Source organism: Trichogramma pretiosum, unplaced genomic scaffold (assembly GCF_000599845.2).
Source record: "Trichogramma pretiosum strain Unisexual culture from Peru unplaced genomic scaffold, Tpre_2.0 scaffold40, whole genome shotgun sequence".
Classification (NCBI taxonomy): domain Eukaryota; kingdom Metazoa; phylum Arthropoda; class Insecta; order Hymenoptera; family Trichogrammatidae; genus Trichogramma; species Trichogramma pretiosum.
The window spans coordinates 1,388,453-1,413,910 of NW_019641657.1; the positions used below are offsets into that span (position 1 = coordinate 1,388,453).

Consider the following 25,458-nt stretch of genomic DNA (forward strand, 5'->3'; position numbering starts at 1 on the left):
AATGTTAAGCATTTCTACCAAGGAGGAAACATTGGAGGAAACGCGTTGTCGAACAATTAATCGATTGAAAATAGGGCAAGACTTTTCGTGGCTTAATAGCGGTTTTAAACTCGTTTGCGTTCGAGAATGCGCAGCGCAACGCTGACAGATCAGGCGCGCACAAACAAGCTGGTCGAGTATGTATAAGCGCACCTCTAAAAATATATACGCGAGACGATCCATTCGCTTCTCCCAAACAGCTGATCACCCATCTCACTACTGGCTAGTATCAATTTAGGAAAGATCAAAGGAACAGGTAGTCTTTTCAAGAGGTCAGCTCAAAATTCAAAGTAGTCCAATGTTGTGTCGTTGAAAAATTCATCCTATCAGTTTATAAATTAAGAGCAAGCTCTCACTACGAGTGCTTCCTTTTCTCAAGTAAGCATATTAATTTTAATGTACTTTGACGATAACCAAGGTGAAATGTGAAATAAGAGAGTGATCGAGAGTTTTCTAAAGAGGGAAAAAGATAAGAAGGTTACACATTGTATCGTACGCTGTCGATGAGTTAGCACAAGCAATTCGTAATGAATAGCATGATTAAACATAATTAAAGACGTGGTAGAAATTGAGAATACCTAATCATGTTGTAATTAAATTGAAATAATTCATTTAGCAGTTGTATACATTTGTAAATTGATGATTTTGTCGTCTGTGGGAACGAACAAAAGACTGTTCGGGACAGTTCAATACGAGCAGGCAAACTACGAGATAAAAACTTTCGAAAATTGACTCTTTTCTTCACATTCTTTCGAAGAGATAAAGTCTAAAAAAAGAATACCGGTATCGATTATATTCACTCTTTTAAAAGAACAATTTGAATATTTATCCAAAGTCTGAGCTGCAAATACTTAGAGCTCACACCAGCTAATTTTATGAAGTATTTTAGAGACGTGTTTTTCTATAATTAAGTAGAGGCGCCAGTTATTTTAACATGAACTTGAAATTGGTTTTCAAGTTTATTCTAATTTTCGATAATAAGACACGCTGATTATCTTTCATCAAGTAACCGCTCAACAGTACAGATTCAATGAGTGTTTTACTTATTGAAAAGTTTTTGATCCTCAGAAATTCAAAGAGAAATTAAACGTGGAGCTTAAATGCATTTTTTCTGCTTTCCGAAAAAAAGGAAATTGACAGTCTTTATTATTTGACAGTTTTTATTATAATACGGTATTTGTGAATTTTGTCATGAATAATAATAAAAATCAGTACAAAAAATAAAAAAAAAGAATAATTTGAACATTAAAAATATGTAGACAAAAAAAGTAATCACACTAAAATTGGTAGAATTGCTCAAAGTTAATAATGGTTATTTAAATTGTTTCAAAATACATTGCTATTAATTAGCTTATTTTTTATCATTTGAAATGACTAGAAATGTCAATTGAATTGTTTTAAAAAATTTCAAACCCGTTTTCAAGGCTTTATGAACAATAATACTACTTGAAGCCTCTACCAATAGATGGCGAATATCTTAATTTGTAAATCTGCAAGTAGTAAAGTAAAAATAACTATATAAGTAAAAGCAGTGTTTTATTATCCACTCATTTCAAGTAGTTGATTCATACGTTTCCGAAGTCATACGAAGAACAGTGTCATCATAATTCTTGAACTGATTTTTCACACTAGCAAGTTTACAGGATCCATCATGAAGCACACAGAAATTCGATTATAACTTCATTTTAGATACGACAGCAGTAAATATTTATCAACTACATAGTGTTTTAGATTTTATTTCTCGATCTGTCAACTAAGAATCGAACGGGCGTCAGTGAATAGATAAGGAAGGCGTCGAAAAGTTATGAAACCTGACACATAACGAATCACCTGGCTAGGAATCAAGCAACTCACCAAAGTGTACATCTAGATTGCTTGTCACAAAGTATACAAATGCTCCGTCAAAGTCAGGGGAGAATATATATGTAAAAATTGTCCAAATATAATAGAGGCAGGTAATAATATCGCGCCGGGAGTAGCAGATACGACAAACTTCAATATTAGCCTGCAATGTATATGCGCGAAACTGTACTCGCCGGTTTTATTGCGTCAACAGTTTTTGCTCGTCAAGAGCAGTTATGGAAAATGAAAAAATAAAGCGAGAAATGTTATTGCACAATTTCACTTCAGCGCAGACTTCAGAGCAGTCGTCTTTCATTGCATCTAGTAAAAGCTGCGCTGTTATTTCCTTTTTATTAAATCCAACAATATACTTTTGAGATGTATTTCAACAAATGATTTTGCACGTGATACAAGATTTTACAAGAAATATTTCTAATTGCCAGGAAGACGTTTGTGCGCGGCTGCGCGACAGTTTAGGGAATACGCGGAGCAACTTATTACTACATCGTCGAAAGCCCTAGTCGCTGCTAATAAATCCATGCACGCGCGCGCGCGGCGGGCTCGGGCTAAAAGTAAAAAATTCAAGAGTAAAAACGCGACAGAGAGGGGGGGGGGATATATTTTCTTCGATGCGTGCAGCGGCGGCGTACGGCCGAGCTTTCGCACCGAATTTCATCCTCATTCCGTGCTTCATTCGCTAAGAGGCTTATATATTATTATAGCATAGGCACTAAGCGGCTTTGACGTCGCTGCATTGAAAAGAATGTATAAACGTCGAAGTGGCTTCTCTTTTTCACCATCGCCATCTATCGCGCTTGGAAATGTCACTTTTGACGACGCTTTTACATCGGCGGAGATACGACGTCGAGAAGCGCGTGAATTATCTCGAAAGGCTTGATTATAATTGATGCGGACTTGTATAGTGCGTTTACTTTAATGTAACTACAAGCGATTCTCAACTCGTCTACAGAGGAAAAATCGAATTTTTCAGCCGATTGACGAACCGTAAATTCTGCGCTAATTTCACGATCGATCAATGTCGCGCGTTGCCGCCTCGTTTTAGATTGTTTAACCTCCGATGAACTCGTTGGCTGCTTATTATTTTACCGCACAATCGGAAGTGCAGCGAACTCGAATCATTCCCGCTTCCAGAGGCAATAAACATTCGCTCATCTCGCTCGTGTGTAGCTCGTGTATAAAAGCCAAATATTTGCAGCAAAGATAATTTTTTGGATTAGGTCATCGAATTTATCCGAGACAGATTTAACTTCGCAAATAACACGAGTCGATGAATCATACAACTTTTTCTTCCTCCAAACCCGGCCATTGAATTCGTCCGATTACATTATCACTCTCACCAGCACGAGTGTATCGTACTTATATATACGGAGCCAAGCCAGCGAGTGCGCGCGATACGAAGCGCAAAAAGCAGCTCATCTCGAAATATCCTGTTGCCGGAAATTACACTCGCACGTGAGCGCATTCCTCGCGCGCGCCTTATCACTGCAATGTATGCACTAAAGTTACAGATTTTTATCGAAAAACTCGACTCTGCGCGCGAGCTCGCGGCAGGAAGTATAGCCTGTGCAGTACGTATTTACCAACTGCGTTATACGCTCTATGCATTATTCAGGGGGTTTTTTGTCAGCTTGATTTTCAACTTGTTCGCGATCCCGAGCCGAGAATATGATTTTATTACTCGCGGGTTTTGGAATTAGGAACTTTGCTTCGGAGATTCCCCGATGACGAAGAAAATTCGTACGCTCGATGAAACAAAACAAGAGCAGAAAAAAGGGCAATAATCGTTTGGAATATTCAGCGCTGAAAGTACCTATATGAAACATGCTCGTGTATGACATATTTATATAGAAAAGTGCAATAGAGAAATCCATATAATCTCTTGTAAGCAAGTATAGCATATATAGATAATCTCGAAAAGAAAAGAAAAAAAGAAAGAGAGAAAGAAAAGACTCGTATCGTGCTCACATTGACCAGCGCAGCTCGAGAGCAATGCTGCTGCTGGTGCTGTACCGAGCTCTCGAGAGATGAGCCAGAGATTTTATCGAGATCCAAACTTGGTCTCTTGGCCCCGCGATGTCGACGTGCTATAAAAGTCATGAATAATTTATAAAAGAGACGAAACAGCTCATATATGATGACGACGATAGGTATCTGTACTGCACACAAGTTCGTAGTTGCCCGTTGTTGTTGTTGTATAAGAGACAGAGAGAGAAAGAATTTTTGTCGAGGACTAAAAGTTTGTGCTTGTCTTGTTCAAGTCGACGGAACAAAACCGTCAGCTGGACGTTGAACCATCGTCTCCATATACGATATACATGCACGACTGTTTACAGTTTTATATCGATTAGTATCTTTGATGTCACGGTTCGACGTCGTATAATATTGGTTATTGTAATTTTACGTTCGAGTTCGCGGAAACGTTGAGCAAACCGTGGCGCCTTGTATTTTCTACATTTTTTTTATAATATAATTTACGACTGATAATCGAGCTCACTCCTCAATTTTGTACAAGGATTGAATTCACAAGAAAGTGTGAAATTGGATTTAATTAGTAGGCTCGAGATAAATGTCTATTATTATTAGCATAATTGCGCGTTGAAATTCATACAAATTGCTTGTTTATTCAAATACCTCTATAACTGCGTGTTGAATTAGAAATTTTAATGGTCAATAGAACAAATAGGCGCATCTCCTTAATTACCTAGTTAATTTGCACGATATTTCACCTCCGCGTACGTACCATTTATAGAAACCATGAAAACAACACAATTAAAATGTTCCCAATGAATAATCGTTTCGCTATATATTTTTCGAAAAAAAAGTAGCTCGAAAAATTCATTCATCATCATCATAACTCGAAAAACGAGAAGTCGACGCCCGGCAGCAGTTCGCCATCGTGAAAAATGCAGTTTCCTCGGAGAATTTAATAACTTTCCCTTAAGGAAATCAGAGTGAGAGATCGTAGCCCGGCGCCGAGGATCATTCATATAAATGTATATGAACGGCATTCCAAAAGAGCGGAAGCACGCGCGGCTCGATCTGCAGTATATATAAGAGCTCGTATTTCCCAAGTCATATTAGCCCTTAATTGGCGGCTGCAGGTTACGCGCGCCCGTTTGTGTATACGTTGTATACGCGCTGAGCTCGTTCGACGGGATTGTTTGGCGTTATCTCTCGCTTCGAGCTTGTGTGTATACACTGTATAGTCGAGAGAAACGCCTGCGTGCGACATTAGGAAAAACAAACAGGAAAAGTGATTGATTTCGAAGTTGCGCAAGTCGCGGAGTTGCGGTATTATTTCACTCTGTGCTATCGAATAAATCATCGAGCAAAGTTAAGAAAAAGTTAAAGTGCATTGATAACTCACCTTCTTTGGCCGATTTCCGCATAACGTCCTCTGGCGGCTCGCAAGCCGGCTTGGCTAGCTTCGCTATTGCCATTTGGACTGGTGTACAGCGTTAATATTTCGCTGTTAAGGTTGCTGATGATCGGCGGTAGCATAATATCTCTCTCTTTCTCTCTCTCTCTCTTCAATATTCGTCGTCGCTCCTTTTGGCTGCAACAGCACTCAGCGGCGCGCAGAAACTCGAGACTCCAGACTCATTTTCTCGCTCTCCTTCTCCCTTCCTCTGTACGTTGGAACAGCAGCAGCAGCAGCAGCAGCAGACGCACAGAAGCAAAGAATCCATTAGAGATTGCCGCGAGCAAGTACAACGACGACTATATACGACAAGTGGAATGTGCTGCTGTGTGCCGTGTATCTGCACGTATATATATATTCTGCACCGCACGCGCAAAAGTCGTATTATATACGATGGCGAGAGATTTTCTTTTTCAAGCTAAATGATGAATTCTTTGAGACTCGAGAGATAGATCAGTGCAAAGTCGGCTCGTCGGGGAAAGAAGGAGTTTTATATATCCGCTGCTCTTTTTCATTGGTCGCGCACGAGAGCTACTCTCCGCGCGTCTGTGCGGATGATGATGATGATGAATGCCAAGGTTGGCCGAGGGATATATGTATATATCGAACGTTTTTTTGCACGGCGCAGAAAAAGGCAGAAAAACGCACGACGCGCACCTCGAGGAAAGCGCGCAGGAATTTTCATAAATAATTACTCGAATCTCGCGTGCAGTAACTTATAACTGCCCGAGAGACAGGATATTTAGATTTTATTGTAATGGCTTCGGAAGGACGCGTCGCGCGCAGCCAAGCGAGACGAATATACATGGACGTGAACGTCGAGACGACGAAATTTGCAAGTAATGATCGGTGCAGTCGCGCTCCGCTGCTGTGGCTTACTCCAAAGTGGTTTTACCAGAATAGGCTCATAGTTTTTCTTTTTTTAATATTCAAAACTCAATATTGTCGTGCTTTCAGGCGTTTAGCCCAGATACACACGGTTTAATATAAAACAATGAAAAAATTTTACTTGCAAAAATTGCGTACAATTGCGAGGTTCACATTTGCATGAAAATATAAACTGGCACACGGCGCGTGCGATTCGCCATAAAACGATCAACCGCAATTTATATAACTAAAACGAAACGTCAATTTTTCTCGGATTTCTTCAAAGAATTCATCATAGCACAGCGCACAACATGTTTATTCAACTAAAGCCTCCCCAATGCTAATTTCAAATCAAATGAGACGAACAAAAAAATATATATAAATATAATAATAAGTCTGTATCCCGCTTACTTCCGTTATCTTCTGCCGCTTCTGCTTTTGTCGTCGTCGTCGTCGTCCTCTCTGATCCTCTTGTCGTCAGCCGGGCTGAATCTGCAACACAAAGAAGGTCGTCGAATGAGAATCGAGCAACTCCGCATTTTTCGTTTTTATTAAACGAGCTATCTCTCGCTCGGCTCTTTGCGGGTCTCGCACGCGCGCGCGCGCACCGAGTGCGACGTTATATTTCCTTTGACACGAGAACAGGATAAATCGTACATATATAGTGCACGAGAGCCGATAAACGATGATGAAACGCTGTACAGGCAGCAGCGCGAGGGAAAATAAAAAGACGAACGGCAGATTGTATCGCGTTTGGTCTGAATAGGATTCTTTATGTAAGCTTTAATCATTTTATACTTGGGATTGCCAACTGTACATGATGGATCTTAGTTGACCCTCGACTCACGCTCTTTTACACACTCTTTTCTACGAGTTATGAAAAATCACATCTCGCTTCGCGCGCGAGATTCTTTCAATGCCACCCGTGTCGTGTACTGCGCGATGAACGCGAAAACCTAAGGATTCGAGCGAAACAATGCTTCACACTTTGCGTAAGAATTATAAAGTCATTAGCGCGGATCAGCATTGTTCCAATATTTGGCTAAGCGATTACGCTTCGGAAAATAATGAATACGAAATTGAGCCTCTTTAATTGGCGTGATGAAATCTTACGAGCAGAGTATAGTAGCCACCACCTGGAGCAGAATGAAACACAGAGGCAGTATATAAGCCTCGAAATAGGGAGGAACAAAGCGTTTTCCCATAAAATCAAATACAACCCCGAATGAATGATCTTTCATTCCGCTCGACTTAACCGCATAATCTTGCTACAATCTAATTTTTGCTATAAATATCTATACGAGGAACGAGCAGCAAATCCGACTCGACTACACTGACGCTCCAAACGATTTTTCCTGCCTCGTTTTCTCAATTTTCACTTTCTGTTCGCGCGCAGAAAAGTAGGTAGACTAATCCAAGGTCACCACGGCCTTTACTCTTCGTTAATTAGCCTACAGTCGGCTCTCCGAACGCGCAGTACCACCTTATTATGTATTATTATATACTTTTTCTCGTTACTCGATTGTCGTTTCTCGCTGCGCGTAGCATCGGACGTGCATGCGCAGCACTCGCAAAAACGCGGCTTCGTGGAATATTTTCACCTCGCCGGTAGGTAATATATCCAGAGACAATTAAGCATTTTTTTTGCGTGTCGCAAATTTGAACAGCCATCGTTGCCGTTAATGCAACGTAACGATGACGATTGATAAAAAAAAAAGCTCCATTCATAGATACGGAGAAATTTCTGCGCGTACACGTATGGCGAATGTATTTATGGTTATATATTAATAGAAAGAACGCGATGTGTGTGGGTGTGTGCATGCACGAAATCGTTAAATAGCTATCTGTCGGGAGCGAAAAGGGGGACTGGGTCAACGCTCGCGGGAGGCACACTTCGAAATGTGCTTATACATGTGAGATATATTTTATTTTCATTTGGAAATTATTGCTTTTGCGCTCCGCTGAAATTCAGCAAAATCCGAGCCGTCGTTTAGCACCCGCCGCGCGTTTATTTATGCAAATGGAAAACAGCTGATTTTCTTCATAAATTTCCGTCAATCGTCGCGTAAATGCGGAGCAAAAATAAAAGACGTATCGCTAGAAAATCTGGAACTAATCAAATGTGGTTTTAAGAGAGTGAGCCAGCCAAGTTTCGAGCATCGATTCTTTTGTTTTCTTCGTCATTAAAACGTATAGACAAAAATATACGCGCGTTTTTTTCTCTATCGGAGATCGTTGTCGAAGCGTCTTTATTTTAAAAATAAAAGCAACAAATAAGTTTAGTCTGGCGAGTTTTCGTGGTATTTTTGTCGTGTTCATTAAAACTGACGTTCATTAAGACAACTATATAACAGCCGCTTGTACATACACACACACGCATCCACATTGACGAATATAAACACACACACCCACACAACGAGTACACACTTTGGGCAAAACATAATGTAAGCCCTCCTACGGGACTGCGGGGATGCAAATTCACGCGTAGGAATTGTTTCATTCTTCATTCATTTGACTTTGTAAGGTCATTAATCGTTCCGCGATTCTTCATTTAACGGACGACGTCGTCCTAATTCAGAGCGAGAGTGTCCCTCTGCTCTCTTTCTCTGTGCCTCGAATTGCGCGCGTTTCAAAAACTCTTTCTCGCAAGCCGGCATACATTTGCATTTCAAAGCTGCCTCTCTTAAAAAGCATTCGACCTGCGAAATAATTCTATTAAATTTGCATCTTTTTAAAAGTCATACCTAAGGATTTGGCACTCGCAAAATATATAGGGGAAGTTAAGGAGGCACAATGAAAAGTTCATACTTAAAACTTCAATGGCTTTCCATGAAAGACAGATTAGTTTTCTTTTCCTACGGCTCGCAGATTTTGATGAAAAAAAAATTAATGACAACCATTGTAGACAGCTTATTTATAAACAAATTTTACATGCTTGTTAAACAAGATTGATTTACAATGGTTCTAAAAATGACAGTATACGTAAATCAACACATTAAAACAAAAGTTCCGGCTTAAAAAAAATGTTCATTCCATCTTATACGATTAAAATATATGGTTTTGCCAAAAATAGCCCAAAAAGTGTTAATACATCGTGCCAAAATGAAACTTTATCGCGTATAAATTTTAAACGGCGGCTCTCGTGACACGCACGTACCGCGCTCGTACCATAACAACGAAGCTCAAATGAAGCTAGACGAACATTTCAGGTGGATCAACCAGGCGGTTGTAAAGCTGATTCCCCAGGTGATTTCTCAGTCTTTCTACTCTGGCTCTCCGAGGCAGTTCCTCTCGTACACACACGCACACGCAAACACATTCGTTGGCTCCTATACGACTCCGGTATATACATATGCATAGGTATAGAGGCGAGCGGCCGTGGAGCGACGAGCGAATTAGCGCGTGTCGAGCCGAGTAGAGTGGTCTCTATATATACGAGAGCTTATTGCGCTGCGCCGAACGTAAAGCATCTGCGTAAAGGCGAGCTCGTGTTGTGTTGCCGCTGCCGCTGCTCTTGCTACTTGATGCGGTTTTCGGCAAAACGACCGCGAATTAATGACCGCCGTGGAAATGTATGCCGAAGCGAGCGAGGAAGAGCAGCAGCAGCAGCAGTAGTAGTAGATAGATAGTAGTAGTGTCGTCGGACTCGTCGAGCTGCGCGACTGCGGTATATAGATAGAGCGAGCCAGGATCAAGGCTAACCGTATAGAAGAGAGCATCGCCGCGCGCGCACTCGAGCGTATTACACACTGCAGCAGCAGCGTAGTGTATCAGAGCACGGACCGTAAATCAATTAAGCGAGAAGCTAATGTTATATGTATGATGCGCTGTGTGTACACAGCCGAGCAGCGCGAGTCCATAATACGTATCGCGAGTTGATGAAAATTGCTCATGACGGACGCGGCGCGCGTGCAGCTTTTTTTTCATTTCTATATATAATATCATGCCTCTGCCGCCACCGACGCTGCTGATGAAGCGAGGGGAAACTATTCAATTCTGCGGCGGGGATTTTTTTTCGTGCGGTACCTCTTTCACTTCCTCGCGCGTGGATTAGCAATTTTACATCTCGATTTCGTGATAAACTTTTACGTTGAAAATTAGCAGTCGAGTGGTCGAGCGTTGAGGCGCGGAGGGGCTAGATTGATTGAAGCAGTGCGTGATTAGTTTTCATTGTCTCACTCGTATCTGCGATTCTTTTCCGTTAATCAAAGTACTTTAAGGGTTGAATTTTAAATTTTTCTTAATTTCGCTCGCCCACTCTTTTGAGCGCGTTGATGAGACGATTGGGGCCCCTACCTGCGCCGCGAGAAAAGGGGAAAAGTTGAAAAAAGCTCGTGACTGTAAAATTTATTTCTTCCCGCATGAATTAATTCCCATTTTTGTCTAAGGAAAACTCCTTCGTTGCAGGTATGATTTCTTTTATCCTCGAGACTGGTCTGCTGCGTGTACGCGCGCGAGGCAAGTCTCGGAAAAATTAGTCCCCACGCTCTCAGTTCCATGTTTTCTTCGCCTTTATCCGTTAATTGAGAGTGGAAGAAATTAGGGAAAGAAGTTCGCGTCTTTTTACACAGAACGAAACACAGAAGACCTTGGCTGTGGGCTGTTTCGCCGATACAAGCGCGCAAAAAGAACCTGCGCAGCACAGCGACGAAATAAAAGAAAGTATAGGAAAGTTTTCCCGACAAGTACTTTGAATCAATATATGTATGCCGCGTCTGCTGCTGAGCGCGAGCAATTCAACCATTCCATCGTCACAGAAAAAAAAGCCTCCGAGAAGACGACACACACGCGCGCGCGCTGGTGGCTTAAAGCTCACCGGCATCTCTCAACTTTCTTGCGCGCGCTTCGCTCAACGTCGACTCCGAAGTTTCGCAATTCACATCCAATATCGCCGGCGACAATGTATAACAAGAGCGACGAGCTTCTGATCAATTCATTGGCAATCTTGGTATAGCAGCGCCCCTATCGTAAAGGTATAAAACGTTATATAGATATAACATAATGCGCGTTCGGCTTGCGAGGGCGGCTGCTGCTACTACTTGTTCTTGCTACTTTATTCGGTCATTGAATCGATGAGGAATCGAAGCGAGCTCCGTACCGAGTTCTTCTCCTTATATACAGTATAACTTATATATTTCATTCGCATAGTGCGCCTATAAGGTATAACGACGACTGAGATCGAGGGTGTAGGCGCGCTGCAGCCCCGTCGCCGACGAAATTAATTCGTTTGGAATATTTTCTCATTCAAATCAGGATTAACGAAGCGCTGCTCCTTTGCGCGCGCGCGCGCGCGAATATTTCTTTATTAACACCAGGGTGATTTTTGTATATTCCAAAAGAGGGAGAGTCTTTGCGTTTGATTTAATATTTATTCGGTTAAGTAGTTGTTTGATTGAATGAGATTGGACTAGCTGCGCTGTATTGGTACAGAAACTTGGGCCTCCTCCCGCGCACATCCCGTCCGGATTATTATTGCGGGCGCGCGTTCGGAGGCTTATATATTTTCGCTCGAATCGATTTTAATGAAAGCGATGCGGTCCGCTCCTTTTGTTTATGAAGCATAAGCCCATGAATACACAGTTTTGGGTGGATTTAATAAGTATACGGCCGCGCGCTTGATTGCATTGATTATGAGCAACGGGCAAACTGCTACTCAAAACAAATAAATCCCTCTTTATATAAGTATACAAGCGCATAATTATAATCGTGTATCGGGCTTAAAGTATATTTTGGAAGCCGCGCGCGTTGCGTCGTTTATTTAGCGGGCATAGAAATATTTCGAAATTCCACGACTGTATGTACACTTTCATTCGAAGCCCCGCATTATATGCGCGCGACACAGACAATCGAGCGGAAAGCGAACGAGTAAGCGCAATCTCGAGGAGTGCTTTGTGCGAGTTTCTTTTTTTTTCTACCGTGTACGATATGAATACGTTAGAATTTCGAGCGTTGCATCAACCATAGCACGAGCTTTCACGATCATCATAAAACATCATTTCATCGATGAGTGTTTTTGACCATCCATATGTATTACTTTGCAAATTTAACTTTGACGTATCTACCATATTTAGGGAGAAAAATTCATCATTCAGAATCATTTATATGATTTTCCCAGTTTATTTTTCACATTAATATTAAACTTTACCAATTTCAACAATATTCGAATTTTAATTTAAATATCATTGAAAATCTTACACCAGTAAATTTTTCATTTAAAAAGAAACGAGCTTTCTCTGTACTTCGTTGTTCTGTTACAACAACATTTGGTATCTTTGCCAGATTTTTTTTAGTCGAGTAAATTTGTCTCACTTTCCTAGCTCTCGGCATGCGTACAGAGCTGGAAAATGAGAAAAACGTGAATCACCATGAGTATGTACGCACACTCGTATCGTAAACAATTCTAACCCTTTTCTCGCTCTACCTTAAAGCTTAACGACGAATATTAAAACGAATAGCGCCATCAGCTCGCCACCGCGCGCCAAAGTAAAGCCTGGCCACAACAAGCCCCTGAACGGCTCCAAAATGAAAAAAGGAGAAAAAAAAGAAATAGACAGAGCATGGTATAGGCCACAGGAGTGCGAGAAAAAAACTGTAATCTCCCAAGAGAGTGAGAGAGAAAGACGAAATGAGAGAGAGTCGCTCGCATGCATGCTTTTGGCCGCGCATATAACCCACACCGTTTTCCTCGGAATAATTTATGCATGAAAAGGTCGCCAGCTGAAGAATAAAAAAAAAAAAGAAGAAGAAGAAGAGGCGCGCCTAGGAAGGACAAAGAGCTACGAGCACATCGGAGAATGTAGGTGTATATATTGTAGTTGTACATAAGTATAAGGGAGCGCACGAGCAGCTACAAGGACTATTACAAATGTGTGTATGTGCGCGCGATGCGAAATTAGATTTCTCAAATTCCCGTGTCTGTGTTGTACAGGGTTTCCTCTCTCTCGCGATCGCTTAGAGACTTTTTTTCTCCCTCGCTCTCTTTCTTCCTCGCTTCTTTCCTTCACAGTCCTTTTCGTGCAACGCCTAAGTGCGCGTGCGGTCTGTTATCTGCGTATAATACTAGCCATCTATATATTTACGCTTTGTTTCGCGCGATACGCACCGATCAGACGAAGCAGAAAATATACTGTTAAATGCGAGACGAGAAATGTAGCCAAGCATCCTTTAAACTAAGGATATTGAATGATTTTCTGCGCAAGAGCATACATTCCACCGTGAAATTGATGGATATCGATGTAAAATATTTATTAAATTACTTGTAATATCTGTCGCGGGCCAAAATTTATCGAGGGCGAGTGAGCTTTCAAATTACTATTAAAATAACGATCAAGTACAAATAAAAAATATAGTAAAGGGTCAACAAACTGGTACTTTGTACAGTTTTATTGCCAAGCTGAGAGAAATATATTGTCCACATTATTGCACTTGACGACGTGGAGGACGACAATCAGGTAAGCAATGAAAGCGTGACAGTATGTTGTACGGTTATGGGCGTGCACGCGTCCATTCGATCGTCGCAATTTCACGCATATACATAGGTGATAATTTTCCGTTTCGTGTACTTTTCCCCGCGTGTGCGCGCAGACGACTCGTTATCTAAACGTGAAAAAATTTTCTCATTGAAATTGTTCAAATGCGCCGGCTGCTGCAATTCACGACCGCAATACGGCACCGTCGATAAATGTCGTATACAACGCCCGAAATGATGAACGTCAAGTTTTTGATATTTTATTTACTTGAATTAAGAATTTTTAACGCACTGTGTACGCACAAACTATACCTGCAGAATGTAAAAGCTCAACTACCGTAATTATTTTACTACCACCTGCAACTACAATGACTAATTACTTTATTTCCAATATCACATATGTTAAATCATTATGAATTTTATTGGCGTGGGTTCAGAACTATAGTTTTATTTTGTGCGAATGTTACCCAACGCATATCGCACACGATGTACAAATCAATTGTTTGCATGGATGAGTGAAATTTCATTTGTAAAATCGATGTGGTTTCAACAACATGTATGTGAGAACCTAATATATATCGCAGCATATAAGTGCTCATAGACAGATGACGGTGGAGAGGGAAAATACCTCAAAGGAGCTCGCGGTTTATCCTCGCTTATACACGAGTAGTGTGCGTGAGAAATTCCTGCAGTAAGCAAGTGTTTACAAATTAGTGAATTCGAGGTACAGTGTTGGCTACTCATGGCATATAACCTTAAGTGTTTTCTTAGTGCATATCGTGAAAATTTACAACGAAAATACACATAATCGAGCGAGTATGGAAAGCAAAGAGGACAGTGTTAGGTATAACATTTTTTTGCATGCCATTATTTATTTAAACTTGACCGTTATCAAACTTAACTATTCTTAGGGTAAAACAAGAGCCGTTCGATACTTGCACAGAAGCAGGTGATGATTGCAATTATAATTTGGTGGACACTTGCAAAATCAAAAACTTTGACACATTCTCGTTTCATGAATCATCAGTAAGTTCAATATTTTGATTATATTTCGTTTGTACACAATTAAAACTATTACACAATTTTAATTTTAGACAAATAACACGAATGAGGTTATGGCATGGCGTCAAGAAAAATTAGATGAAAAAATATTCATTGATTTAGAGTGCAAAGATGTTAAGCTAGAATTCAATTCTTTGTCTGCAAAAATTTGCAAGACTGAGTATCAAAATTATCCATCTATTGTGAAAATTGAAAATAAAACTTACAACGGAAAAGCTAGTTTAAATGCACATATGAATACGACACATAAGGGCATTACATTATACGAGTGTGATGTGATTCAAAAATCATTTGGATGCAAGAATAATCTCAATAAACACATAAACTCTGTTCATGATTTTGAATATGACATTTGTCAAAAGTTTTATAGTCGCAAAGCTCATATAGATGCATTAAATAATCTTAAAAAACCATTTGAATGTGATATTTGCAACAAATCATTTGGGCAAAATTATATCCTCAAAAGGCACATAAATGCAGTACACAATTCGAGAAAACCCTTCGAATGTGATACATGTCAAAAATCATTTGGACAAAAAGTTGATCTCAAAACTCATATAAATACAGTACATAACCGAAGCAAACCCTTTGAATGTGATATTTGCAACAAATCATTTGGGCAAAATAGTACCCTCAAAAGGCACATAAATGCAGTACACAATCTGAGCAAACCCTTCGAGTGTGTTATTTGCCACAAATCATTTGGTCGCAAGGAGACCCTCAAAATTCACTTAAATACAGTACATGATCGGAGCAAACCCTTTCAATGTGAAATTTGCCATAAATCATTTGGACAAAAAAGGGACCTCAAACATCACGTTAATGCAATACATGATCATAGCTAATCCTTCGAATGTGATATTTATCACAAATCTTTTGGGCAAAAAAGTAAACTCAAAATTCACATAAATACAGTACACGATCGTAGCAAATCCTTTGAGTGTGACATTTTTATGCAAACATTTGAACGCATTTAAAACGTCTACAATAACACAAGTGATATTTTCGAAAATCTGAAAGTTATATATTCTTTAGTTTTGTGAAAAACAATAAAAAAGTTCAAACTGTTATTTATTTTGTCATGAATGTTAAAAAAAATCATTAATTTCCCTTTCGTACATTAACTAAAATATGGACTAGGTTTCGTATTCAATTCTTCATAAAATATTGACGTTGAACTGATCTTTTAACATTGCTATCAACAGTGAAACTTTCTCCGAGTACTACCTATTAACGTTCGAATAGAAAATCATTGTACGAGTCCAATTGACAAAGTACTGTAAGTGCATCTCTACGCCGCGTAATGTATAAATTCGTATGTTATAAAGTTACGAATATGAATTCGCCCTTTCGTCGTACATACATGAGTTGCATAGAGATCTCGTATCTAAGCAAGAATTCAAGAAACTAATCATAACTCGTTTATTACAATGACACGATCAGGCTATTCCTTTTAAAAGAGAGGAGGATGTACGTAAAAGAACCAGGTAATATTTCACAATTGAGGGCATTACTCCGAAAAGTTCACGACGCGATGACTTATTGAAGTCATATGTGTATTGGCATTTTCATAGATACGAGGAGCGTGAGAAGTGCAGCGGAATTTATAAGCACATTATCGATGCGGTGTATAATGTTTCCTTTCCTCTTCCGCGCTCGTGTGCGTATGCACGCGTGCAGCACGCGTATAAAGTCATCCTTTTTTTTTTGCTTTTTTCGACGCGGGTCGCTATTTGCATGATGTAGTTCACGCGGCTAGGTATGATATAACCAGCTGATGGCCTCGACAATTTCAACAAGCAGTTTTTAGAAATAAAATAGTTCTTACTGATAAACTTTTACTGTGGGCTTTGACCGATCATTTTTTTCTTCCTTTCTCACGATTTCGTCCACGTTTTGAAGTTTATCGCATTCATTAGATACGAAAATCTGACCTCATCACGTTTAGAGCTATAAATTTTAATAAGAGGTAACCGCTTCATACGCGTAGACTAGGCTACTGCAGTATACGCATTACAAAGTACACATTATACATCACATTCGCAATGATTTAGGATAGCTTTCGTATAATAATATAAAGTAACGAGGGGCAGCATTCATAAAGTCCAACGAAAAGCGCTTCCTCGTCATGTTTAAAGTCAATTTTCCCATCTGGCGTACTGCACACAGTCGAGCCGAGCGCGGAGGAGCCTCGACGTGCAGTAGTCTAATGCTCGTGCTGTGTATGGAAACAAGTACGGCATCGTATATAAGCTTGCACAGGCAGAATTGCTACCGTTTATACATGTATATAGGCGCGTGTACCTTATATACATATACGTAACACGTCGCAGCAGTTATTTGCACATGTTCGCTACTCTCCTTCTCTCTCTTCTCTTCTCTACATCTCCTCTGTCTCTGGCACGTGTATAGTCTGCAGTTAACGTCGCCAGTCGTATCGTTCGATTTCTTTTCCACACCTTATGCGTGCGCGATTTCTCAAAACGTACACACACACACATAAGCAAAAGCTGCGAGAGTTGCTGGGCGCGCGAGCACGACATTTCACGCCTCGGCATTATAACAGTACTCGTCGTCGTCGTCGAGCGACACTTGTATTCGCGTCAGCAGCTGATAAACCTCGCGCGCGCGCGAACGTCGAGTCGCGTCGCTATATCAACGCGACAGATAAATTTGGAGAAAGACTATATAATGCGCATACGAGGCGCATGTACCATTCGTGGAATTTCATTCCGCAAATTCGGCGCTTTGGCCCCGTATACGCATTACACACGCATAGGTGCGTGCGCGCGTATACGTGATTTTGAGCTCGAACTGCACTGCGATATAATGCGTATGCCATATAATAATAATAGAAAAGAGATACGCGCCGCTCTTCCGCATGGTAAAGATTCTTGAAAGCAGCTCGCTGTAATAATATAATGTGGCCGGTGTAACGATCTCTGCTCTCGGTGGAGCTGCTGCTACGGCCGGGGAGTACGCGAAAACCATATTATACTTTGGAATTTTCTTTGTTGGGCCTCTATTGGAAATTTATTATATTCGAGAGCGAACGCGGGATGAGCGGGCACATTTTTACTATGGTGGCCTTTTAAAAAAAACTCATATACTCATTCCCCGCTTATCACCTGTGCGTGTGTTTGAATTCAGCGGCCGCCTTACAATACGGTTGTACACTACCTACGCATTGGGCGATCGGCTACGGTGGTGGTTGTGTATAGAAAAAGCCGCGATTGAAACATTTCTGGCATTCGCGCGAGTTATAATATAATGCGAATTATCGAGCGCGCGCCATCTCCCGTTTTCTCTTTCTATCTCTCTCGCGCTCGCGAAATAATACTACGCACCGCGCACAAAAGCTGCGAAAGCTATATCTCGGTTCTCTCTTCTCGGCGAGGCAGGAATAAATTATATCGCCAATAAGGTGCAACCGATTTTATCGCCGGAATAGCGCATATATGCCGCGCGGATTTATCGCGAGTCCGTCGTTTGTCTGTGCGATAAAAGAGAGATAGCGTCTCGGAAAAAGCGCGCCGTTCGTATGTGTGTGCTACAAAAGCGGCACGCTGACGGTGCAGCTATACTTGCATCTTTATCTGTTTGCATCTGAAAAATTGTAACATTTTTATGTACGGCTCGCTTTTGAGACAGTTAATGCTCGGATCCGCGCGCAAAACAGTCGCTAGACGATTCTCTTCTGCGAGCTTTGCGGTGCGGCCGACGTACGAACCGAGCACTCCGACACAATAATAATAACGACGATAGTAACAAACGCTGGCTCAGCATCCGTTGACGATTCGCTCCTCGTATTGCGTTTAACGCGCGCACGCATCAATTTAACCCTCGGCGATAGTGGAGATAGCGCACGGAGTTAGGTGCGCTGCGCGCTGACCGGAAGTCAGCATATATTTATGCCTATGATATTTATTACTACCGAGCTTTGCTGCTGCTGCTCGTGTCTGGCGCGGGTGAGAGTCTCGACGCGGATTGACTTCCGTACCAGCTGCTGCTGCTGCTCCTGCTGCCTGCTATGCGCTCTTTTGCGGCTTTGCTAATTTTTCAGGGTCGCTCCGTCCGCAAGACGAGAAAGAGAGAGAGAGAGGGAGATGATTTACGCGAGAGAAAACCTCTTCTGCGATATGCGCGCGCGCGATGCTGTTGGTTTGTCTAGGCTACGTATGGATATACGCCGCGATAATCGTACCGTGTAATCATGATCTCGAGGAAAAACGATTTCCTATACACGCGCGTGCGCTGTATACGGGGCCGCGGAGAGCAGCTCGATGGGAGAGGCGATTTTTATCTAAGAAACGAGTTATTTGACAAGTTGATGCGCGAGTAATAGGAGAGATCGGACATAATTTGAATGAAAAAAGAAATGAATAAGTAAAAGATTATAAATAATTGATAATATTGCGTCTAGTCGGTATTGTGTGTGTATTATGCTCGATTTCTCGAGAATTATTTACGGTGAATCAATTCTCCAATAGGAGTTTCCGTTTGTTGGTTGCGGAGTTTAACGTCCGCGACCATGGGTTTTTTTATATCTAATATTATACATTCAACCGCGAAAACAGCTCATTACAGATAATCATAACCCACTGCGCTGAACAACTAATTGGTTTTTTTAACATGTGGTAAACGAATGTTTTCGTACTCATTCCTTGAATCCGTTTATGCATCATAGGCGTGCGTATGCCTGGCTGGTTAGTTCTAATTATGCGACAAAAAATTATGCGCACGCCCAATGTGCCTACGAGCGAGAGAGGCTTTGCAGCATACATTTTTAATTAATTTATGAAAAATGACGTAATTCATTATGCATTCAGTTTCATCTTGCAAATTGTCGCATATATACTTTATTATATGCTGCGTTCAGCGTTGATAAGAGCTTGCGCGTACTCACACACCTGAGCATTTAATATAAAAATAGGTTACATTTTTCAAGCTCAGGCAGTAAAACATACCGTAAACCATTAAAATTTCAAGATGTAAAGTTTTCGATTGCGAAAGCGCGAGGATAAAGAACTCACATAAATTAAAAGACACACAAACACATAATAATAGTAATATACTTATGAAGAAGTTGCACTCGTATATACATCGAGTTGCACACGTACGTAGTACGTACGCGCGCGAGAAACTCGCCCGAGAGGTTCCAAGATTTTTACGAGCGGGAATGTTTTTCCTTTCGGCTCTCGAGCGAGAACTAAAACTTAAGAATCGTTAAACTTCGTTGTTTCCTTTCTCGGGTCGAATGAGAAACTTTGTGCACTGTCAGAAACTGTAAATAGGAAGATGCGCTTCGCGTCTTTGATCGTGACTCTGTGTACATCTACTGCTAAGTTGGATTTCGTATATATAACTTTGCCGGCACGAGCGCTAACTAATTGCTTTTCGGCAAATTTTATTGGCAAAATAGGTGCTGTTCACGGGGGTGAGAATATTTTCATTGATTCTTAACACTTCGACTGAACGAGTCGAGCTTTTTCTTCCTAAGGCATTATTACCGATTTGATTTTCGAATAAGGAAGCAATAATAAATCGCGCAGTAACTGAACTTCAAACGCAATTGAGTTTTTATTATTTTCCTGTCGGCGAAAAGGAGAGGAGCACATACACACAGGCATCTTTGTAACAATACTTCAACCTGCGCAACGATATCGGCTCGAATTGCGCTGAAATAAAATCAGACCACAAACGAATAGATTCGAGAAAAAATAAAATGAAATAAAATAGAAAATAAAATCCCGAGCCGAGCCCGACGACAAGACAGTCGTCGGCGCGCACTCGTATGGCTTTAAATCGAAATGCCGGCGTGCAGTTAATTAAATCGGATTACCGTACACATTTCGATGGCTTTTTCTATATACGTAATAAACTTATCGATATGTGTGGAGAGAGAGGCTACATTGAATTTTTTCTCTCTCTTCCTCTTTTCAACCCTCGAACAACAGCCTCAACTGTGAGCAACGTTTGCAACAATCGTAGAAACTGATAGAGGAATACGCGTCTATATATGCCAATTTTTTTTTCGTTTCTGTTTTTTTATTTTTTTTTATCTATTGTCTATTGTTCGGAGCAAGGCAGGCGCGCCGCCTCGTGCGCGACTGTGTAAATAAACTCTGATACCCGCCCTGGAAAGAGGAGCAACAGCAGTGCGTCGAATATGTATCGTACACACACATTTGTAACCGCGTCAACGACGAGTTGGAATGGATTTGTTTGAGTTTGGAAGTGCGCGTGTATTATGGCTTGAACGGGTTTACGTATACCTGAGCTCCTATTATTATACCACACAAAAGTTGGCCGTGGATAGATTTGTTTAGGCTGCTGCCTGTGACGGCGTGCGGTGGCGTCTATAAACTATCAATCTTATTAGCTGTATGGACGTGGGAAGGAATAAAACCGACTCACTGGGTCGAACGGCTCATGACGACGCAGTTTTTATGATCCACAAAACGAAAGATTTTCACTATTAAAATGCGGTCAACACTGTAATACAATGTGTATTCGCGAGGATGATGACTCTCGTTTTCGTAGAAGTTGTTGCGTTTTCAAAGGTTATCATTTTTATCGCGCAAAATTATTTTATACTTTATTTTTATTTTTCCCTTTTCCGATGAGAGTCTGACGTCTCAAATTATCCATATGATTTGCGGTTGAGAACGAGTTGAACGAGATAAAAAAAAAAATTAAAAAACCGCAATCTGGCAAAGGAATTATATCAGAGTACGATTAGATAAGGGGTAATCGACCTGCTTCGTATTTATGTGTGTTTATTATGTTATAAATACTTAACCCGCAAAAAAGAAATTATTCGTAATAATCGGTAAATATCAAAATAATTTTCTACGTTCAACTGGACATTAACGACCTTGTTCGATTCAATACAATCACGCACTTGACGGTAAATAACGCACATAAATTCTCTATATAATTTCATTCAAAGCGACGCAAAAAGATGAGCACGCGCTCGAGCATTGCATCATCTTAATTAACGAAATGATATGTTTATATTTCACGTCTCAGCTTTTTTTTACATAACGCGAGGATATTCACTCGTACGAGCAGACTTCCGTTCTCAGCTTTCGTTGTTTTTTTCATTCTGTGCATTTTTCGATACGTATACATATAGGCTCTCATAAAAAAAACATGAAGAGAGAACGGGATTTGCCGTTCGCGTGTATATTATGCCGCGCGCGAGTGCGAACTCGTCGAAGACGATTTTTTACTTTTTGCTTTTGCTTTTCGTATGCGAACGTCGTTGCCTGCGCGAACTCGCTTTCTCGTCGCCGGTGTCGTCGTAGTCGTGCTCTCTTTCTCTCTCTTGCCTTTTAATCCCTTTTTTTTGTGCACATCGCACCCGAGAGAGCACATCTGGATTCGAGGGTGACAAATGTAAGTTATAGAAATGGAAAAGAGTAAGACGATGGAGTTTTTATTTCTTTATTTTTCATAAATATTATTTCAATATGTAAAGTAAGTACTTTCGAGCTTTGTAGACTAAAAAGTAAACCGTTGAATTGCTTGTCAGTACAACACTCAAGATTTCAAATACTTCTTGTATTATTTTTTCGTCTCCAAAATTACGAAATTATTAACGAATGCTAAACTGGTGAAAAAAAAATTAGACAATTTTTTCAATTAAGGTGTCGAGACTCGAAAGCCCGACATACGGTAAGTAATACTGTTAGGCCATAATTCATACAGTCATTTTTTTAGCTAAAATTTTCAACGCCAGCGTGAAGTAGCCGAAATTATTCCGAGTCACGTATAATCTCGTGCAAGCTCGAAGTAATGCGTCGCCATTACACATACGCTGTGCAGTGCGTATAACATGTATGTACTCACGAGCACCCTCTAGTCACAAATTAATTTTTTTGCCGAGCTCGCACCACCGTGCGAAACACGAAAAATTAATCAGTACAATCAACCGTTTCAGCAATTAATTAAATATATGGTCGTGGCGTACACGAGCTCCTGGTCAAAAAGCCGTGTGACACAAAGCGCAACTATATAATACAAGAGTGAGGGAGGAAAAAAAAACAAATTAATGAACTCGAATGGTTAAATCGATGAGATGTGTATGTAAGCAAGCATTCCGAGTATTATTGTGTATACGCGCAGCTAGTCGAGGAACAAACGAAAATACATCTCCGAAAAGGCGAGTGAGAGGCCAACTTTTACGATCCGGTCATGTGTGCGTGCGTGATCTCGTCTACGTAACGTGCATCGCTGCTGCTGCTGCTGTAACGTCTCATCAAAATAATCGCTCCTAACAACCTACACACTATACGAATAAAGCATCTATCGTCCATCTAACAAACTGCCCGCATAAGTCAAACGTCCGAGTCTGCAGACGAGCGAAATCAAGAGAGCGAGAGAACAAGAAGAAAATAGTGCGAGGCAGAGAGGGATAGAGAGAGATAAAGACGGAGCAAAGTAGACTTGCAGGCTGTCTTTGATGGAATTAAGTGAAAACACCAATTTCTCTTCTTATCTACCTTTTTTTTCTCTTCGATCCAAATCAAACAATCGTAAGCATAAAATCATTGAAGTCGGACGGAACGATTCTTTTTTTTATTTCATTTCGTATGGGAGCACGAAAAAGTGCATAATTTACAGTCAACTATATGCAGCTACGGCAGCACATAAATATGTGCATTTGAAATGCGAGGCAAATTGGTTTTTTGTCGTTTGTTGGTTGAGCTGCTGCTGCTGCTGCTGCTGCCGTTCGAGAAAGTGATTGGCGCGAATACATTTTTAACAGCCCGAGTCTTTGGAATTCGTCGTTTTTGTAACACTCTTTCGAATTCGCTCCTCGAGACCGTGCCCAAATATACAACACAGTGCGTGCTGTAGATGCGAGTATTTACTGCTGCTGCTGCGTCGAATTTACTGCGGGGGAACACGACCGACCTGTTTGAACTGGCATCCCACGCCATGATTTCGTCTTCGCTGCTTTTTTTTTTTTCTATTCCCGCACACATTTTTGCCGACTGATTTTCGATTCGTATGATTCGTCACGTCTCCGAGTTTTGCTACTGTGTGACACTTTTACCGATTTACAACAGCAACAGCAGTTGGGCTTTCGGGCTATTTAATGCTCGTCGTCGGATTTCGCCAGCCTAGTACATAAAACCGGCGCGCCGCGAAAAAAGGAAAAAATCCACAGGCTGTAAACACGGGAGACCCGGCGCAGTCAATGTAGTTACGATGTAAAATCTAAGTTTCGCTCACCGACATACTCTCGATTAGAACGAATACATCTAATACGACCTCGAGTATAGTACTAGTACTCGCGCGAGCCATATACGGTTTAATATTATCGATGCATTAAGATTTTTTTCGATGCGCGTATAAATGAAGCGAGCTCGTATACGAGAGCTGTGCAATAGGCACACGAGAATCCGGTTTCAGCTGTAATCATCGCGTTCGCGAGCGCGTATATATACTTATACTACACTATCCGTATATAAGTTAATAGTCGGTGCAGGCGCGATACGCACATTTGTAAAAGCTCTGCGGTAAAAATGATGATTGTTATAAACCGCGTTTTCAATTTAAACGCGATCGAATCGCGCGCAGCAGCAGTACAGCACGTATACTCTCTCGCTCGCGAGACTCGAAATCGAATAAAAGCGTCCGCAATCAGCGCGCAAATATATATATATCTGCATGCGTGGTTAACTCTTTTTTCTTTATCCCGCTGCGCAGAGCCTTTATCGCGTTACGGACGAATTTCAATTTCTAACGAATGAAAAGAGTTAATTTCGCTGCAGCAGCTGCTGCTTTTACACACGGGACAGGATTTCATGCGCCAAACGTGCTGCAGTGCGTAGAGTACAATATGTATGTACGATACGTAACTACTGACGTTGTGTTTGCGCTCGGAGCCGCGTTACATATCATGGTATATCATTTTCTCTCTCTCACGCTATATATACACTACATGACGATAGCCTCGCTTCATAGACGACGACAACGACAATGCGCACACATACATACATACATACATACATACATACTCGAGCGTCACGAGGTTCTCTCTTTCCAACTCTCTTCATGCGAGACACTTGCAGTGTGTGTGTTACGTAAGACTGAAAAACGAGGAATATCACGAACTGCAACTACAGCAGGCAGCAGCAGCTAGTCAAAGCAAAGCAATACACATACAAATGCGAAAAATTTGTATAAGTGGAAAATTTGTGGCAGTTAGAGAAGAGGCTCGTTAAATTCTCGCGAAGAGAGACAGATAGAGAGAAAGAAGGAAAATGCACATTCCTAAGTGGCGCACGACTTGCTTGGCACCTGCTGCTGCTGCTGATGCTGATGCGCTGTTGCATACATATGCGCGCGTCTTTCAGATATCTCCTCTCGCACGAATGATTCTGTATATAATGCAGCCAGTCATCTCTGGTCTCTGCTGCTAGGTATGTAAATGAATTATTTACTCGCAAAAACGAGGATACACTCTACTCGCTTTAGCTCATGTGCTAAGCCGGCATTTCTATTCTCTTTTTTGCTCGGCTTGCGCGCGATGATTATGAAAAATACAACGAAAATACATTCAAAAGCGCATAAAGTTTTTGTCGACGTTGCAACATGCAGCAGCAGAAATAACAGCCATGATTTGCCGCTATTGTCCGTTGCTCGTCCTCGTATTATTATATACATAGGAGGCGACTCGCGTTATCGCGTTATTATTATACGTATATGTATTTTTCAACGATAA

The 25,458-nt window shown here is 41.0% G+C and overlaps 1 protein-coding gene across 1 annotated transcript; it reads left to right on the top strand.

Moving 5' to 3' along the window:
* Positions 1-14,361: 14,361 nt before the first annotated feature.
* On the top strand, positions 14,362-15,368 carry LOC106657440 (zinc finger protein OZF-like). Its single transcript, XM_023460161.1, has 4 exons — positions 14,362-14,502; positions 14,570-14,684; positions 14,753-15,227; positions 15,349-15,368. The coding sequence occupies exons 1-4, from the start codon at positions 14,477-14,479 to the stop codon at positions 15,366-15,368; spliced, it is 636 nt and encodes a 211-aa protein (XP_023315929.1). The 5' UTR covers positions 14,362-14,476.
* The last annotated feature ends 10,090 nt before the right edge of the window (positions 15,369-25,458 follow it).

Excerpts from the sequence above, each read along its gene's own strand:
- LOC106657440 (XM_023460161.1), top strand. The coding sequence starts at position 14,477 with ATGGAAAGCAAAGAGGACAGTGTTAG. Across the intron at positions 14,503-14,569 it reads AGCAAAGAGGACAGTGTTAG|GGTAAAACAAGAGCCGTTCG; the intron begins GTATAACATTTT and ends AACTATTCTTAG. Across the intron at positions 14,685-14,752 it reads TCTCGTTTCATGAATCATCA|ACAAATAACACGAATGAGGT; the intron begins GTAAGTTCAATA and ends TTTTAATTTTAG.